Raw genomic sequence first — 17,301 nt, 5'->3', positions numbered from 1 at the left:
CTACGGACTCTGAAAATAGGTTTCATATAGGCTTTATTTCCTGACCAAATTGAGCTGTACAATTGTGAATTGTTAGGTTCAAAGAAAGCAGTATTGATGGCTAAAATAAAGTCTTCTTTTCATCTTAATAAAAAACTCCATAAGAAAGTTCATTATGCATTTGTTCCAAATCCCTGATCCTGTGCCGTTGTATTCTAGCTTTTTAATTTCACTCAGTATTTAAGCGTCCCAATAATACTTTTGTCTACAAGGTTTCTTTAATATATATCTGACTTCTGCTTTCATCTCATCTTTTCACAGGGTATCGGTGGTTCTTCTGGTCCTCTAGGTCCCCCAGGCCCCCCTGGTCTGCCTGTAAGTCTTTTACTGGTTCACTCAGTCATTTAGATTCTACACTGACAATCGAATGACTTTGCCAAATTGCTGCGCTTCTGTCCTATCTCATGCAGGGTCCTCAAGGTCCCAAAGGAGCCAAGGGCTCAACTGTGAGTACTATTAGTGTTTTAAAGGCATATTGTCATTGTTTGTATGTTTGATTTATCTTGGTTAACATGTGTCTGTTCCTGTGCGTCCCAGGGTCCTGCTGGTGCAAAGGGTGACACTGGTACAATTGGTCCTCCTGGTCCTCCTGTGAGTATTTAAGACCCCTACTGTTCTGTCTTTTCCCGCAAAAAAAAATTGCATCGTACAAAATCTCAGTTCGGTTTGCTTGTATGAAATCTAAAACCGTTTTCCCACCACACCCTACAGGGCCCACCAGGTGAAGTTATCCAGCCCCTGCCCATCCAGTCACCCAAAAAGACCAAGCGCTCCAGTGGCATGCAGTCAGACGCAGCCGATGCCATCATGGACTACGGCGAGGGAATGGAGGACATCTTCGGCTCACTCAACAACCTCAAACAGGACATTGAACGCATGAAATACCCCATGGGCACACAAAACAATCCTGCCAGGACATGCAAAGATCTGCAGCTCTCTCACCCAGAATTCCCTGATGGTAAGCTAGAGTGTTTGACGTAAAAGTAATACTGAAAGACTTTTGTGTGTATAAAAACACACCTCTCTTATGAGTGTAACTCACATAGTCACACTGCAGCGGATAAGAGCTTTATGACCCTTGGTAATTGAGACACTGGAGAATCTCCCCATTTTCTTAGATTTTCTGACAAACTTTTTTTTAGTTCAAACAGTGATTGAGAACACTTAGTTACAACCTTTCCCTTTCTTCCTTGTGTGCGCTTACTATTTGTGGTTTAAGTCATTTTCTATCAACCAGAGCAATCAACAAGAGACATATAGAGAGTGACAGAGAGCTGTCATTTAGAGCAGCATGAATTGGTTTAGGTTGGCCTTGCTCATTCTGCTTCTGTTGAGCAAAATTTTCAAAATTGCATATAAATTATACCCCGCTCAAGGGCATTACCATAACGTTTTATCTAGCAGTGAATAAGCAATGAAAATCAGCAATAAACTACTTTAAAGCAGTATTTCACATAGGATCATGGAAGTCTAGCACACTTAATTTCTGAAAAGGAGCTTCAAGCCATTTTCTATGGACAGTAGTAGAACAGCATGTTTAAGTGTGCTTGGTTCTCCTCAGGCGAATACTGGATTGATCCAAACCAAGGCTGCTCCGGGGATTCCTTCAAAGTCTACTGTAACTTCACCGCAGGGGGCGAAACCTGCATCTATCCAGATAAGAAGTCTAATGGAGTAAGTGACTTTGGATTTGTACCCACGAGATTTATAACTGCCTTATTTCTAATCATCACTTCTCATCAAATCGTAATCCATTATGTTTGACCACCATTAACAAACAGTGCAGCACTAGTTTGAAGTTGTCTAAGGAAGCCATTTGATTTGCTTCAGGGCTAAGCAGGTACGGATTTGATATTCGCTTTTGTGCAAACAACATAAGAACCACCAAAAGGCAAATACGATGCAAAGTTTGTGAAAAAGGATATTTCAAAAGATATTAAAATCACAAACAGGTTTATCTTCTGCTACCAGATGAAAGAATTTGATGCTACCTTTCAAGCATCATATGAAGACGTATCTTTTTACATAATTGTTTAGCTGTTTTCAAACAATATTTATAACAGAAATAACTCAAATGGCCTGATCAAAAGTCATATCCTTGAATGCTTGGCCTGCTTACGGGCCCACAAAGTGACACACTCAGGTGAAAATTGCAATTAAAGGTTATTTCCCACACCTATGGCTTTGCAAATTGCAATTAGTGTCTGTGTTTAAATAGTCCATGAGTTTGTGAGCTCTCACGTGGACGCCCTTAGCAGGCTAGACATTAAGCCATGGGGAGCAGAAAAGAACTGTCAAAAGAACTGCGTAACATTGTATTGCAACTTTAAAAAAAGATAAACAAACGGATATAAAAAATATATCCAAAGCCTTGCAAATGCCAGTCAGTAATGTTCAATCACTTATTAAAAAGGGTTCAAGAAGTTCTTGGCTCTCTCACCAAGCCAAGGTAAGGTAGGCCAAGAAAGATTTCAGCCAAAACTGCAAAAAGAATTGTTCGGGATGCAAAGAAGAACTCACAGGTAACGTCAGGGGAAATAGGGGCTGCTCTGGAAAAAGATGGCTTGGTTGTTGCAAGGAGCACAATACAACGGTACTTGAACCAAAATGAGCTGCATGGTTGAGTTGCTAGAAAGAAGCCTTTACAATGCCACAAAAAATTCCGGTTACAACATGCCCGAAAAACACCTTGACGCACCTCACAGCTTCTGGCACACTGTAATTTGGAGTGACAAGACCAAAATAGAGCTCCATGGTCACAACCATAAGCAATATATTTGGAGAGGGGTCAACAAGGCCTATAGTGAACAGAATACCATCCCCACTGTTAAGCGTGGTGGCTCACTGATGTTTTGGGGGTATGCGAGCTCTAAAGACAAAGGGAATCTTGTGAAGACGTATGGCAAGATGAATGCAGCCTGTTATCAGAAAATACTGGCAGACAAGTTTCATTCTTCTGCATGGAAGCTGCGCATGGGACGCTCTTGGACATTTAAGCACGACAATGAGCACGAGGCCAAGTCGACCCTCCAGGGGTTGCAGCAGAAAAAGGTGAAGGTTCTGGAGCGGCCATCACAGTCTCCTGACCTTAATGTCATCGAGCCACTCTGGGGAGATCTCAAACGTGCGGTGCATGCAAGACGACCAAAGACTTTGCATTAACTGAAGGCATTTTGCCAAGATGAATAGGCAGCTATACCACCTTCAACAATTTGGGGCCTCATTGACAACTATTACAAAAGACTGGACTCTGTCATTGATGCTAAAGGTAGCAATACACAGTATTAAAAACTAAGGGTATGTAGACAGTGGTTGGTTCATTTTTTTTCTTTGTTGCCATGTTTTGTTTTATGATTGTGCCACAGTTCAATGTGAATCTCATAACAGATAAAAGACTTTTATCATTTATATCGCTCATGTTTTCTTTACACATGGTGTATATAGATTACCTTCAAGGGTATGCAAACTTTTGAGCACATCTGTATAATGCCCATGATATCGTCTTGTATTAATATGGCCTGTCTGATTTTGTTTTCTAAAGGTCAGAATATCTTCATGGCCCAAAGAAGTCCCTGGGACATGGTTCAGTGAATTTAAGCGCGGGAAAATGGTAAGTTCCTTTTTTTCCTCTTCTTTCATCCACCTCCTTCAGTTTATTGCAAAAAAAACAAATACATACACTCCTTCACTCAGTGCTTAACTGAATGGATTGCTCCATCTCTTCTATTTTTCCTGCATTCTCCCATGTACCTGTGCAGGGATACTGCAAAACAGCAAGCAGCTGCTAACAGACTCAAATAGCTGCACCACCCATTAAATTGTGAGGCAGTGACCCAAAGTTGCTCCCCTTAAAGAAATCCCAAACTGCCTAATGTTTCGAATGTGTCTATACTTTAGGCAAAACAAGAGCAGAGAGAATTCAAATTGCAAGGGGTAGGCTTTTATCATGAAAAACGTATTTTAAGTAAAATAATCTACTTCCTTTTGAACCATCATTTTCAGTTACTGTCATTACAATTCATTACATTTCTAAGACTGTTCTATTTAAAGAAAAGAGCATCATCAAAACATTACAGAGGATTCAAGCAGACTGCCTGAGTATTTTAGCATTCCAATAGTCCTCACTCTGCCCTTGAACAGTTAAAGATGGCCTCGGTAAACATCAGCTTCCTAATGCTCCATCAGACTGCTTTCATGCCGATGTACTCCCAAAGAGAAAAGACTATGACAGAAGAATATACAGTAGAGTACATATCCTGGTTACAAACTGAGGGCTCTGTTAATGCACATATTCAGATAAGGTTCACTGTCAAGGTCATGTGTGTTCCTAGACCAAAAACGAGTCCATAGACCTCGTTTTTCTAGATTCAAGACAGGCAAGGCTCATTAGGTTAACTGAGACAAAAAATACATTGTTATAAACATACATGTGTTACTAAACTACCGTACAAAGTAAATACAATGACTCATGAGTGTATCTTGCTCTCTGCTTTTCCTGGTCATCTTTCACAGCCTTCTAGAAACTCTGTTATCCTACTGTATTTAAAAGGAGACCAACTATCTTATAGACCAGTGGTTCCCAAACTTTTTCAGCTCAAGACCCAAAAGAGAAACTCTGTGTCTCCCCGGGACCCAAATTTACAAAAATACACCATGAATCATTGTAACATCTACATTTTTAAACTGTGGACAAAAGACGGAACAAACCATGAATTTAAATGTATATCAGAGCTGCTAACTTTCCCCCAAACCTTGGAGTGAGATTTGGGGGGGGGGGGGGGCAACCCATATTTTGCCACATACAAAGCAATTTCTTTGGCTCTTTCTCATTTCTTTATAATTTATTTTTATTTCTATTATAATTTATTTCTCTTCTATTATTTTATTTGTATAATTCCAGTGAAAATTTAGAAGTGTTTGCTTCTTAACCTTTGACCTCTCTTCCTTTTTGCCCACCAACAGCTTTCCTATGTTGACGTAGACGGAAACTCAATAAACATGGTACAGATGACCTTCCTCAGACTACTGACAGCCTCTGCCAGGCAAAACTTCACCTACAGCTGCCACCAGTCTGTGGCGTGGCACGACGCCACCAGCGACAGCTACGACAAGGCGCTGCGCTTCCTGGGCGCCAACGATGAGGAGATGTCATACGACAATAACCCTTACATCAAGGCCGTTTCAGATGGCTGTGCGGTAAGCCCTGTCCATAGATCAGTTTGTCTAAATGAGCAGGGAGGGGATGTGTGTTACAGGCATCACTCAAAATCACTGTTTTAATACAACTTGTGTGAGCAATTCAAACAGCAATTTCAGTATGCACGTTTTGCTGCTCTTTCAAGTTGGATTTTTTTCGGATGAGTTACCCTAGCTAGTTAGTGCTAGCAAGAACAAAAGAACAAAAATCGAGCATGACTTGTGACACATTATGTCCTGTGGTGTTTCAAATAGAAGTTTAGGAACTGTCAAGCTTTGAATAGTTGGAACCAGTTACTGATTTATTTGGCACTTAATGAACAGAACTATTATTTCTGTAAGGAAATCACATTAGTAGTGAAACATGAATGGAAAGCTATGATTGTAGCTGAAGCGCATCTCTCCTCATACACATACATCAGCACATTTTTCCCAGTAGCTGGGGTCTAAAGGAAATGACTGGACTGAACTAATGATCAGCATGAAGACACAGTGAAAGGTTTTGGCAAGTTAGAAATGGTTTTTTTTGCTTTTCTAATTGTATCTCTGTGTCTGTGTCTCTCTGGTTGCAGACGAGGAAGGGCTATGGAAAGACTGTGATGGAGATTAATACTCCCAAAATCGATCAGGTTCCAATCATCGATGTCATGTTGACTGACTTTGGGGACCCTAACCAGAAGTTTGGGTTTGAAGTTGGGCCCGTCTGCTTCCTTGGCTAAACAAAAATGAAAAAGAAAAAAAAGGACTTGATGGGGCCAGCAAAGAAAGTCAAGTTGAGACGTTTTGGGTACCACCAAGCCCCATTTCTAGCCCCCCACCCTTTTCTATGCCACATGCAAGTTTTGAATAAGAGATGGTGTAGCAAAACATGTCTTTCCATGTATGTACATGTAACCCAGGAAAATACTTGTTGCCCTTGTAGGGCTCGAACCACATGACTTACCATGTTATGGAGCAAAGGTGAAGGACATTTGAACACGTGGCAGAGGAGGGTGAATCGGAGGTAACCAAGAGAGGGGGTCAGGCGACATAAGGGGACACAGACCTCCTCTCTGGATACTCCAGGTGCTGTATGAAAACGACTACAATGGTGCTTGTTCAAAACACACACAAAATATAAAGAGGTGCTAAGAAAGAAGGTGTATTTTGATAATTATAAAAAGAAAAATGTAATTATTTTGTACAATACTGTTATTTCTGAATCCACTTTCAAAACTTGCATGTGTATCAGATTCTGCTTCCGGCTCTTTAATTTCAGTGTTGGTTCAAAGATATACAGTGTAAGTTAAAGACTTCATTCAATCAAATAAATTTATAATTCTATTTTTTTTTGTTCAACACATACTGTGTATTTGTCCTGAAGCAAATAAAGTGAGCATTCAAACAATTCTCTATTGCCAAATTAGACTGTATTCCCTTTGTATATATTGACAGTCCAAAGCTTAAGGTTATTTGCTGTTTTGCCCTAGGTGAAACAACTGGAAGTATCACACCAGCACGTATACACATCTCCCACTAATGTTGTGATCCTGTGCTAGTAGAAAGAAATCATGGCATTCATTTTTCCTTTATTTAATTCTATTTGTTGTTTTGTTTTCTGACAGGCTTTTTATTTTGGTTGTATACCTCAAACTTTCTTGATAACCTGTAAGATGCAAGGATGTTATGCCCTGTATATACCTTGGTTAAGCAATTAAGTTTATATATTTTGGGTGGGGATTTTTTTTTAAAGAGAACTACATTAACTGTTAGACATCCACTGTTCAAATCCTTCTGTGAATGCAATGAGAAGCCCTTTAGGTGACCCATTTTTGTAACTAAAATGAGAAAATGTTTTAATGTGCTTTTTATAGTTCATTTAAATATTAAAAAACGGTTTCTAAACAACAGTAAACTGAATGTCTCTATGGTTTGTGTAGGATGACTTTGGAGTACGTCTACCTACTGTACATGTCAAATGCTTTAAATCAAGGATATGTTCAACTAAGACTCTGGGCTGGTGCAATTCCATCTCTCTTGAAACCAATAAAGAAAAATCTTACAATAATTCCCTTTTATTCTGAGCACATGAACGGAAACGTGACTAAAATGTCTCCTTTTGTTTTGATAGGAAGAATTACTTTTAATCTTTCTATATTCACGGTTTATTTCCATGAGAAGGATTAGCTATGAACATATATTTACTATGAGCTGATAAGGGTTGGGGGACGACACACAAAAACGCCATTTAACTCCACAGGATAGGTTTTTTCATTCAGACAGAGTGAACCATCAAGGCCTATATTACACAAGTGATGGAAAGGCTTTAATAGGGTGGTAAGGGTTTTTAGGCGCTTATCTTAGCATATGTGTGGCAGATGTGAATTCTGTTCTGTGACACCGAGTTAGAATTTCAATTTGGGCTAAAGAGCTTTGTTGGATGTGCTTAACGTCTTTGAATCACCTGAGTGTTTTGATTGTTTCTACAAAGAAGAACTGTGTGTGTGTGTGTGTGTGACTTCTGAGTGAAAAAATTGGGAAATTGTGTCCGACCATTATGTATGGCTTGGTGTTGTCTTCAGCAATGCACACGAAGGGAGCATTGTTCTCACAAATGCAATCCATACTGTGATAATTAGATACAGATGTGACACCACTCTCACATGTGCACAGTGAAAACGTTACTGGAGCCAGCATTAAGCTTAGCTTAGCACAAAGACTGGAAACGGGGAGATAAACTAGCCTGGCTCTGTCCAAAGCCAGCACCTATAAAGCTCACTAATTAACATGTTGTCTCGTCAATACTTTTAGGACACATTTAATGAAATTGTAAGGGTAAAGAGGCAGAAATGAAAACTCAAAGCAATAGTTTGACATTTTGGGAAATATGCTTATTTCTACCACTCCCATGTTTGTGTGGCAGTATGGATCGACAGCCATCAATTGGTTAGCTTTCGAACAGCTAGCCTGGTTCTGTCCAAAGGTCACAAAAAATGCTTACCAGCATCTCTAAACCTCACTAATTAACACATTTTATGTTGTTGGTTTAAACCATACAAGACTGTAGTGTAAACAACACTCAACCCTTTTATAGGGGAGCGGGGGTTACAGTACATTTCAGACAGTTCAGACAACTTCCTGGAAGCTCCACTGCTAGCCTGGCAACTGCTACCAACCAACAAATAGTTCTGTCAAAAACAGAATTGGTTTATTTACTTATTTTTATGTATGGATTAAAATACTGAGACATAAAGTGTCAGTGAGCAAGCTTAAGCGGTTCCGTTTGGTGGAGTTTTAACGTACCAGGCTAGCTTTTTCCTCCTTCAGGCCACATGCTAATCTAAGCTAACTAGCTGCTGGCTGTAGCTTCATATTTAGTGTTCAGACACGAGAGTGGTATCAATCCTTCATCTAACTCTCGGCATAGTCTGCAAAAAAGTGACAACGCAAATGTAAATTGTAAATTTATCTATAGGATTTATATAAAAATAAGTTTTCATCTGTCCCTTCATCTTAAAAATGTAATTGAATGTATCATGATGAGTATACTCATCATGATACATTCAATTAGAATAGAATCCTAATTGCAAATACTCTGGATATATCCAGAGTATTTGCAATTATGATTCTATTATGATTTGATTTTATTCTATTACCCCCAACTGCTCAGGGCGCCTTTTCATGGGCAGCCCCCCCAATCTGATATCTCTCCATTTAGCATTTAGTAAATGTATAGGTATAGGAGCATGTGTGTGTAATTCAGGCCTGTGTATAATGTATGTAATAACAACAGATTGAAAACACTATAATTTCCCCTTGCAGGATTAATAAAGTTTACATTATTATTATTATTATTATTACAAATGTGTAACTGTTACAATGATATCACTGCAACTCTGCAACTCCAGGCCTATTTAGTATTCAGTCATCCTGAGCCTTCTTGAAAGTGTTAGTGATGGCCTGTGTCACTTCAAAGAACTGACCACCCCTAAACCGTATTTTCTCCTCCAAGAGTGCAAAAGAAATCCACATAATAACAACTGACAAGTCTGCGCTAAGCAGCAAAAGAAATGCACTTTGTATTTTCTTTTTATCTTTCTTTCTTTGGAGTGGGGGTCTTTGTAGAGAAGCGACCAAAGAGAATACTCATGTGGAACCGCACACACGAGAAAAACAATCAAGACATTCTCCTGAAGGCTTCAGAGGAGAATTCCGCTCTACACTCATGTTATTTTCCACTTGCTTTTTGAGTCCTTTAACAAATACTGTTTTTGTCTCAGGAGATTACTTGCATGCTTAATAGGTATTTAACATATTCAAAACTTGCAATTTATTTAAATGAAGCAATCAAACTGTTTTGATTTGTTGTGGAAGATTATAGTAATAATCTACATTAACATATAAATAAGTGTGACCTCGCAGCAAGTGATGTTCTTTTGTTTTTGTTTTCTACCTTTGTAGATTTAGAAGAAATAGAGATAGAAGAAGAAGAGGAAGCCATTGAACAGACAAAGAGTGCCACCTGGAGAAATGCATTCTATATTAACAGGAAATTGATCACATCATCATCGCATCACTGTTTGATTGACAGTCCCAGTGGGCTTTAAATGTACTAACAATCTATTTGGACCCACCGAGGAAAAGAATCCCACTCACCTCACATCACCCGGAGACGTGGTGGGAGACCTTTTTCACAGAAGGCGTTACAAATCAAAGTTGATTTTACAAATGCACGTCGGTCAAAATGTGTCTGACATTGTGACACGAGGGTGGGGATTCAAACCAGTTTGATCATGTTTTAGATGCGTGGATTTATAGAGAGCTTCACATGTAACCGAGACAAAGTCACTGCATGTGATAAATACAGTAAAAAGATTCCATTAAAAAAAGCCTATGTAGAATACAAAAAAACACAACTACGATTTGAAAAACCTTGCTAAGATTTGCTGATTAGCCTTACACAAAAAGTGCAGCTGAGTTTGATGGGAAGGACATTCGTTTTGCAGGTATATGGTGAAATTTAAATTCTGTCCTGACAATGAAAAGTTAAGAATCCACAAAGTGATTACAGTTCATTCTGTGAGACATTTCATGGCAATCATGTTGGCAGGCATGGATTGGTCATCAGGAGTAAGTGAAAGCAGACAGTCTTGTGTGGGCTGAATGGGTCGCGGCATGACCGTTAATATTAATATATCAACCGTGTATGTACAGTCTATGGCTGCACCATACACCATTAATATTAATATATCAATATAGTCTATTGCTGGACCATAGACAGTTAAAGGTTGCACTCCGGTCGAAAACTCTTCTCTTTTGTTTGGGTAACCAGAGAGACGAGCGATCACATGATTGGTCCACTTGTGTGTCTTTCATGTGGCCAATGACCATAAACATCATTGTTCTCTTACTTTGGCTTTGACCAATCACATCCTACTTTCCTACCACTATAAATTGCATTTAAGTCCCGCCCCCAGCGACGACGAAAATAACGCTAGCCTGTTGCTAGCTAAAACACGGGATTAAAACATGTCAAACGATTATTTTAGCAGCCTTTGTCTACTAGAGAGGACAAGTTAGCTGTTAGTCAGCTAATATTAATTATGTATTAGCATGCTAAGACACTTGCAAACACAATACTATAGCTTTCTGATTTATTTACATTTCACCATAACATACTGGGTGCAAAATGCAGCTTTAGCTTAATTTACAGACTTGTTTACTACACAAGGCATCTTCATCTTCACCTTCATCATCCCTCAACCTTTAGCCTTCTTGGCATCATGAACCAGGCAGCCTTTTTCAGTCAGTGAGTACATTATCATACTCTTATACTTATAGCTAAGTGGCAGTTTTAGGGAATGGTACGCAGGTTTTTTTTGGCTGGTGAGGCAAGCAAATCTACCAGCCACGTGCATATTTTACCAGCATTTAGCTGGTGAATGGTGCTAAATTTGAACCCTGCTGGTGTTCAAGTGGAGTGGAAGTATTGGGGGGGTGTCCGGCTGAATGTGGTGGGCTGGTCTGGCACTCAAAAAGGCCAGCTTGTTGGGATATGGCAGTCTTTGCTACACCTGAAGGTGTAGAAGGTGTAGTAAAGATATTTAGTTTGAAGTCACTGTTTTATAAGGTTTTCAGCTGTGGGCCCCATTGAGCACGTGTGGGTGCTTTTGGTGGTAAATAACAGGTATTCGCAATCTGCAGCAAGAGGTTTTTCTTGCTTTTAGGGTGTTTTCTGGAATTGTACCTACACTTGTTTCCACTGTGGCTTGTTGAGATCAATATCTGTTGAGATATTGTTGAGATCAATATCTGTTGAGATATTGTTGAGATCAATATCTGATTTGGCCAAAAAATCCCCTTCTTAGCAAATCCTATCAACTACAGAATAACTCAATATTTGTTTATGTTATTAGCCTTTCAGAATTCTAATGTTAGCATCTAAAGAGGTAATTTGGGTTATTTGCAATTAGTGTTAAAGAAGGGCTGAAAAAAAAAAAAAATGTCAGCGGCAAATACACAGCCTGGAGCGCTTTGATGCTGGGGCATTATTGGCTTATGTGGTCACACCAGGAAAGTATATTGGAAAATTAATTATATGTTTAGAATTATTCAATTATTGCAAGAATAAGGTTCTTTATGACTTGCATAAATAAATGCAATCTAGTTAAAAGGGTTAAAACAGTGTCTTTCTCCAACGTTGAACGTCCAACGTCCCCAGCCCCCCACCACTTTCCCCATACTCAAAAAAAAAAAGAAAATCCTCTCACATATGCACTGATGTACAATATTGCTCTCCCTGTACCAAATTTAAGATCTCTCTTTACGTTTGCTGCAGAACGTATGTACATCATCTCAACATGACAGATGGGTTATCGCCATGTGCACACTTAATTTGTACTATTCCTATAAGATACACCAACCCAAAGCAGGACATTAAACATGCAGGCGAAGTGCACAGTCAAACAGATAGGTATCGAGTGGCAATCCTATTAAAGCACGATCCCGGCTCTCAGCTCCATGCTGTCCTCAGAAAGCAACCGGGGAAATCTGCTAAATACACGGACTGGCTGGGAAACACCAGGGAGTGATCTTATTCCACTCCAACCACCATGCAGCCATCACATCCTTTCTTAGCAAACTGTGTGTATGGATGGTACATGCTGTAAGCCCTTTCTCTGAGCTATTCTCGTGATTGAGTTAATTAGTGACCCCAGGGGCTTGATGTTACTCTATAAAGGGAGATGAAGGGGCTGATCAACTGCTGTAGGAAGAACAGAGAGCGGAAATTACTTTCATAACAATTGACAATTAAATTTGTATATGTCAGGATTGGTATTTATGTCCGGGACTGTACAGAAATTCTGCTGTTCAGACTCTGTGAAGGGCCTCGGTTCAGACTCCTGTATGAGCGAGACTCCAATCAAGCAAAAGAAACTCCAGCCAAGAGAAAACCGAAAATGGAGGCAGATGTCAAAACCACTCATATTGATAACTTAACATTCTCATCACATTCTGGGAGAATAAGTAGAAAAACTGTGGATAAGAGCCAGGCAAACACAAAAAGTATTAGGGATTGTTTTTAAGTTAATATGGAATTTTGCTAAAAAAAACAAAACCCTCCCAGTAAATCAGCCAGCTGAGCTTTTGTTTTAAATGGAGAAAAAAACATCTTTAACTGAACGCAGCAAAGCTTCAGCTAAACACAAATTCAATTCAATTTTATTTATAGTATTAAATCATAACAAGTTATCTCGAGACACTTTACAGATAGAGTAGGTCTAGACCACAGTATAGTTTACAAAGACCCAACAATTCCCGTAATTCCCACAAGAGCAAGCATTTAGTGTAACAGTGGTTAGGGAAAACTTCCTATTAATGAAGAAGCCTGGGACAGACCCAGGCTCTTGTTGGGCGGTTGTCTGACGGTGCCGGTTTCTACTCACATTAAAGATAATGGAACAGTGACTAGAAATGGTAGATGTAATAGTTCATGGCGTAGCAGGGTGGAGCAGGACAAGGCATGACGTGGCAAGGCGTAGCCTGGTGTAGCAGGACTCTGCAGAGTGTAGCTGGACGTAGCAGGTTACTTCGAGGTGTAGCAGGGCAAAGTAGAGCGTAGTTGGGTGCAGCATGGCGTAGCAGGACTCTGCAGAGCGTAGCAGGGCATTGGGAGGCGTAGTAGGGCATAGCAGGGCACTGCAAGGTGGAGCAGGGCACTGCAGAGCGTAGAAGGCTGTCGCAGGGCACCGTACCGGGACCACGGCGACAGCTGCTCTCCACCCAACTAAACACACTTTATTGGCATTGAATAAACCATCGCTAAACACACTGCAAACTCACAGTCCTCTCTTTACGATTTCCAGCCTCCCTCTCTTGGCCTAAAGTTAGTCACCTTTGTCGGCAGAGACAAAGAGCGTAGGTATATGTTAGGAGATAACATAGGCACGGGCTATTTATTGCTAACTAACATGCTAGTTAACATTAGTAATTAAACCTAAACAGCTAGTGGAAGTCTAAACTGTCTGCGTGCTTCCCCTGACAATACAGGGATTTGTTGACTATGCAACCGTAAATCACGTGGTTATGATACAATTGTTAGCCTGTTTTTACAAGACGGTCTGCTACGGAGCCATAACGTGAGGTACAAGGTAATGGAGCCTTGTTGTGTTTCTTTAGAAATAAACAATGGACAAGTAGAGTCTTGAAACGCTTCAGATGTAAAGTTATTCACTGTCAAAGTGGCGCCAAAATGAATGGCAATGGTCAATGGGATGCTAACTGCAGGTGATGGCTTTGTAGCATTAAAATGGCTTCATGGGGAGAGGCTCACCCCCTTGCAGCTAACAATAGCAGTTAGCATGGCGACATTAGCCAGGACCGGTCAGGATTACTTTACTGGCTGGGTCTTAATTGTTTTTGCGAGTAACCAATTTGGGTACTCCAGCTAAATAATTCAATTTGAGTACACAAATGCTAACATTAAATACCTGTCACTTTGTGTAGAGAAAATACTGGCATTAGCATTGTTGTCAGAAAATATTGTATTTCAACTTAGTATGTTTCATTAATATCTGACGATGCATTGGGGTCAATTTTGGATTTATTACAGTAAATATATTACATATTGGACCTTTTTAAAGTTTGCCAATGACGTGCCACCGCCCTGCCTACCCTGTGTAAAGTTAGGCCCTTGGTGTCGTCATTGGATATTATAATATGCACATTACAAAAATCATCCATTTCTCATATCCACAGGTGCAGTGTAGCCCTGGGGTTAGGAATTATGATGCTGCATGACTCACAGTCTTCACAGAATGTCAAGATGTGTTTTGGGATTCAAAGATTTTGACAAATTAAATGTGAGTGTGTAACACTAAATGTCTTTGCAGGCATGATATGTCTAGGCAGTTTGGTATCTATTGAGATTGGGTGATTTATGTGTAGATTAATTCTGTTCTGATTGGCTCATTTAATTTACTCGGTGGGTGACTTTTATTTCGGGCACTCAGCTTCTCAAAGGGACAAAAGTGCAGTTATTCTAAGAACAGCTTGACATTTTTTTACCTTCTTGTCAACTTTAAAATGAGAAGATCACAGTTAGCTTATTTTAGCAGAGAGCACAACAGCAGAGAGAAACAGACATAATTGCGGTTTGAGAGTTTTAGGTGAACTCGTGACAGTCGTTGCCGTAAATGTAACGTTATGGTCGAGCCAGGGACTGACTGTGGTCGAGCCGTCAGTGTCCACCGTGGTGTGTGTTTGCATGGACATGAGGGGCTTTTCACTGTTATTCCATGCTGGTAGACGTTCTTCGGCATTTAGGGCAGACTAGAAAACTTGTCTGTGAAAAGACAAACAGGCTTATCATTATACTTAGCAATAGTTTCTCAATAATCATCTCTTCCTGCATAAATCATCGAGTTGCAATATTATTATCCCAGTCCTTGCAGGGTAATCATGTGATAGTGACCACCAGAAGAGTTTTGTGAATCCATTGTTGCAGTAAGAGTGGAATCAAAAAATCTGTCACTCTCAGAACATCCTTTTGGAAAAACACTCGCACTGTCATTAATGATGGAGTGGAAAAAATGTCACTTCTGTGGTATGGCGCTGAACTTGTACCTAGTGTATATGGTCTTTTTCTGTGTTTGCCTTTCAAAATCAAGTGGAATTAAAGGCCGTATATAAAAGGGGAGATCTAAAACGTATAGGGAGTGATCAGAGAAGCACAGCAAGTGATTGTGAACAAGCCCTGAGGCACATGCCAAGGCTCCACTCGTTAGAAAACCTGAGAGACTGTCAACAGCAGATCCACCGGGACCTATAACAAAGCTCACCCTATGAAATGCTTCAAAGACATGCTCTCATTTGAATAAGTTCAGATAAGTCCTGCTCTGCACTCTCCCATCCTGTGCATGAGGTATTGTAGCCGTGCATGGCAATGAATCCCGAGCAGGACACAACAGGCTCTCTGACCTCCCTGCCTATAAATTCTAGTGCATCTCCTGGGAGCAAGTGAGCCAGTGAGCTCTTAAATAGCAGGTAAGGGACAAGCGTGAAGATTGTGTTTACCAGCCAAGGACAAGGGAGGCCAATCTCACTGGGCAGGATAGACAACGCACAATAGATCTTGGCAGCACCTGTTAAAACATTTAACAGGTAGTGTTTTCAAAAGCCATTTCTTTACTCAAAACCATCCCAGGAAAATAAGTAAAGAAGACAATAAAGCAACAAAAGGAAGGGATATCTCTATTTTTATACCTAATATATAATGTTGGATTAATGATTAAGCAAGAAAAATCTGACCATATGGAGAATAGCTGCATTCTCTGAAGAACAATGTAATAATACTTCTCTGTTATGCTGGCCTAGTGTGGGTATATAATGAAGAAACATCTTTTTGTTAGTTGTTATATACATTAAAGCAGACCTCGTCTATGAGAGTGGCTGCAGAATTGATTCTGTGAATCATTAGTTCTTTGAACATGCTGGTGTTAGGTGGTTGGGCAATTACCACTGTGTGTATAATGTGTGTATACGTGATATGGTCCAATATTCCATTTCTTCTCTTGTTGCTCGCTCAGCTATTGTTTCATAGTGTTAGGCAAGATAAAGCCAGGATTTAATTAGTAAATCCTTTATGAGGAGTGGAACGTAAATGTTGGTTGGTATGGTAACGACACAAGCTTGAATTTAAAACTCCCATATGGTAAAAATTTACATTTCAGTGTTTATTTTTTATTAGAAAGCGGGTTGAGGGGCTATATGTAAGAACTGTGAAAATACGAAACACTAAATCCACAGAGAATTGCCCCCAGCCCGTATTCAGAATCAATGCCTGTAATAACAGTAGCGCCATGGCCCACACCATTGAAAGCTGTGTGTAAAAATATTGGAATTATTCTGTCATTGTTTTTGCCGTTTCCCTCCTGCTTAGACTTTTCCTTATTTCCAATTCTGCACATTCCTGCATTGTATTTATGATAGAATAACATTATAAAAAGAAGGGGTTTTTGGTGTTGTTTTTCATAAAAACACCCCCCTTCAGTCGCAGCAGCTAACCCTAACTCTCTCCTCTACAGCCGAGTTGACACGTTGTCATGACGGCCATCAGCATGGGTTGTGCCGGCTGTGCGACCACACAGGACCTTGCGTCTCTAGGGGCCTCGCGCCTGCCTGGTATGCAAACGTGCAGTTTTTGTTCTCATTTTTTTCGTTTTTTACATTCAATATTTTGTATGTATGTTCTTGACTTCATATGCTCTAAAATAAAAAAATCCTAGGTCAAAAAATCGAATCTAATCTAGCTGCGAGACGTTATCTCTCCTAACACCCAAACACAAATCTGTTTCAACTGTTTTCAAATTGCATCTTTTTTCATCTTGAAGGATTCTTGCATTTGTCCATAAGCATAAGTCCTTACATGCCTATAATACAATGAATGTATCTACTCTACCTTTTTGAGTAGAGTACACACAATAAGTGTGTTTCCATCAACCTGATTTCATGAGCATTTTTCAATGTGCTCATAAAAGACCTGATTGGTAAAACTACTTTGTAATTATCCTGACAAGTTTTCCTTAA

General features: G+C 39.8%; 1 protein-coding gene across 8 annotated transcripts in view; it reads left to right on the top strand.

The window, feature by feature from the left end:
- Positions 1-7,282, top strand: part of col11a1a (collagen, type XI, alpha 1a) — an 87,474-nt gene extending 80,192 nt beyond the window's left edge. For all 8 annotated transcript variants that reach the window (XM_034861811.1, XM_034861814.1, XM_034861817.1 and 5 more), the window contains 8 exons: positions 301-354; positions 450-485; positions 577-630; positions 751-997; positions 1,601-1,713; positions 3,581-3,649; positions 5,002-5,235; positions 5,808-7,282. In XM_034861811.1, coding sequence (XP_034717702.1) covers positions 301-354; positions 450-485; positions 577-630; positions 751-997; positions 1,601-1,713; positions 3,581-3,649; positions 5,002-5,235; positions 5,808-5,954 — 954 coding nt within the window. In that variant the 3' untranslated portion in view covers positions 5,955-7,282. The remainder of the gene's footprint in view (positions 1-300; positions 355-449; positions 486-576; positions 631-750; positions 998-1,600; positions 1,714-3,580; positions 3,650-5,001; positions 5,236-5,807) is intronic.
- Positions 7,283-17,301: the final 10,019 nt, after the last annotated feature.

This window comes from Etheostoma cragini, chromosome 22 (assembly GCF_013103735.1).
Source record: "Etheostoma cragini isolate CJK2018 chromosome 22, CSU_Ecrag_1.0, whole genome shotgun sequence".
Taxonomy (NCBI): Eukaryota; Metazoa; Chordata; class Actinopteri; order Perciformes; family Percidae; genus Etheostoma; species Etheostoma cragini.
This window is presented reverse-complemented; position numbering and strand designations above follow the sequence as displayed.